The following is a 1,979-nucleotide window of genomic DNA, read 5'->3' as shown; positions in this document are numbered from 1 at the left end:
CCATGACTTCCTAAAATGTAGTGTGCTAAACACAATGAAGTAGCAGAATTAAGATTTTTGCTATATTTGTTGTAAAAATAATAATTTTAAACTAATTTCGTTTATTAAGCTCACATGGGTCTGTGCAGACCCCTATAAGCTTCTCATGTAAATTGGTTAACCGTTAGGTGTAAACAACTAAACTGTTAGCGGAGGCAGCGGCAGAGATAATTTTTTAGTTGACTTTTGACAATTGAAGTGAACACGTGTTTTTTAATTAGTGGGAAGTGTTTTTTTTTAAATAAAATGGAACAAGTAAATATGGATGAAGTTGATGTGTTGACGCGTTTGCTCCGTAAGCTAAACGCAGCAAATGTGAGTCCGGAAGAAAATCAGCGACTTCAGGCACAAATTGAAGAAATTATGGGACAGGAGTCCGATCCATATGAAACAAGTGGCGACGTAGAAGATGATGAATATTTTCCAGATGAAGATGACTTCGGTGAAGCATCAGATATAGAACAGGAAATCGAGTTAGAGGCTGTTCTGGATAAAAACCTTGATGATATTGAGGATTTGTATAGAGAAGCTATCGCCCTTGAGGCTTCAACTACAATGGAATCATGCAGCACATCTATTACCCAGGGCCTTATATACAGGTCGAAAGATGGTAGAATGTGGAATTCAAATCCTCCACCACCTGGAAGGCCTCGTTGTCACAATGTTACAACTTTTACTCGTAAAGGGCCACTACGAGGAGCGTCACCGAGTCATAAAGCTCTTTTCAAGCTATTGCTATCTCCTGAAATCGTAAGTATCATTGTGCGGGAAACCAACAGAAAAGCCGTTGAAGCGTTTCGTCTATGGAATGAAAAGCATCCCAGTAATAAACAGCGTTCTTGGGTAATGACTGACGAAGACGAAATGTATGCTTTTTTTGGGATGCTACTTATTGCTGGTGTATTCCACTCGAATTCTCAGCCAGCGAAAGAATTGTGGGCCAGCTACAATATGCCAATTTATAAGGCCACTATGTCATTGAATCGGTTCAAGAGCTTAACTACTTTCATCCGTTTCGATAACAGTGGTACTCGTGCTGAGAGGTTGAAGCAAAGCAAAACTGCTGCCCTGAACGATGTATGGCTCATGCTGATGGCCAATTTAGAGAAAGCATACACTCCGGATTGTCATGTAACCGTCGATGAACAGTTATTTCCATATCGTGGGCGCACTCGATTCACCCAATATATTCCGAGTAAGCCGGCAAAATATGGCATGAAAGTGTGGTGGATTTGTGACTCTGTTTCAAACTACCCTTTCAAAGGTATAATTTATACTGGAAAACCACCAGGTGGCCAGCGAGAAACGAATCAAGGTGAACGGGTCGTCATGAAATTGATGCAAAATTATATGGACAGCGGTTGGACTGTTTATGCTGACAATTTTTTTTCAACATACAACTTGGCAGAAATGTTGATGAATCGTAGAGTGGCTTTTGTCGGTACCGTAAGAAAAAATAAGACCTTCATTCCGCATGAATTGCTTAACCCGAAGCGTGATGTTAAAAGCACTTTATTTTTTTATCACAATAATAATATCGGTCTGTGCTCGTATATGGCAAAGCCGAAAAAGCCAGTAATTATGTTATCCACTGCCCATTACCGTCAAAGCATCGATCCATTGAAAGGATTCAAGCCAGATCAAATTTTGGACTACAATAAATTTAAAGCGGGGGTAGATACAATGGATCAAATGTTGACTGGCTATTCGTGCAAACGCTCGACAAACCGTTGACCACTGGCAATGTTTTATAATATGCTGGATATTGCCGGTTTGGCCTCATTCATCATCTATGACGAGCTGAATCCGGCAAAGCGGAGTGATAAGAGGCGCTCATTTATCATTGAATTGGCACGGCAGCTAGTTATTCCACATATGACGAAACGGGCGACTAACCCATTAGTATGGAGGTTTGCTCATATAAGACAAGCAATGAATCT

General features: G+C 40.5%; 1 protein-coding gene across 1 annotated transcript; it reads left to right on the top strand.

Annotated features, from left to right (window-relative positions):
* Positions 1 to 300: 300 nt before the first annotated feature.
* LOC120779373 (piggyBac transposable element-derived protein 4-like) lies at positions 301 to 1,773 on the top strand. Its single transcript, XM_040111568.1, has one exon. The coding sequence runs from the start codon at positions 301 to 303 to the stop codon at positions 1,771 to 1,773; it is 1,473 nt and encodes a 490-aa protein (XP_039967502.1).
* Positions 1,774 to 1,979: the final 206 nt, after the last annotated feature.

Source organism: Bactrocera tryoni, unplaced genomic scaffold (assembly GCF_016617805.1).
Source record: "Bactrocera tryoni isolate S06 unplaced genomic scaffold, CSIRO_BtryS06_freeze2 ctg7180000341043_QRY, whole genome shotgun sequence".
NCBI classification, from domain to species: domain Eukaryota; kingdom Metazoa; phylum Arthropoda; class Insecta; order Diptera; family Tephritidae; genus Bactrocera; species Bactrocera tryoni.
Note: the sequence above shows the minus strand (reverse complement) of the source record. Positions and strands in the feature narration are given on the sequence as shown.

Bases quoted from the DNA above. Each gene is read 5' to 3' on its own strand.
- LOC120779373 (XM_040111568.1), top strand. From the start codon at position 301: ATGGATGAAGTTGATGTGTTGACGCGTTTGCTCCGTAAGCTAAACGCA.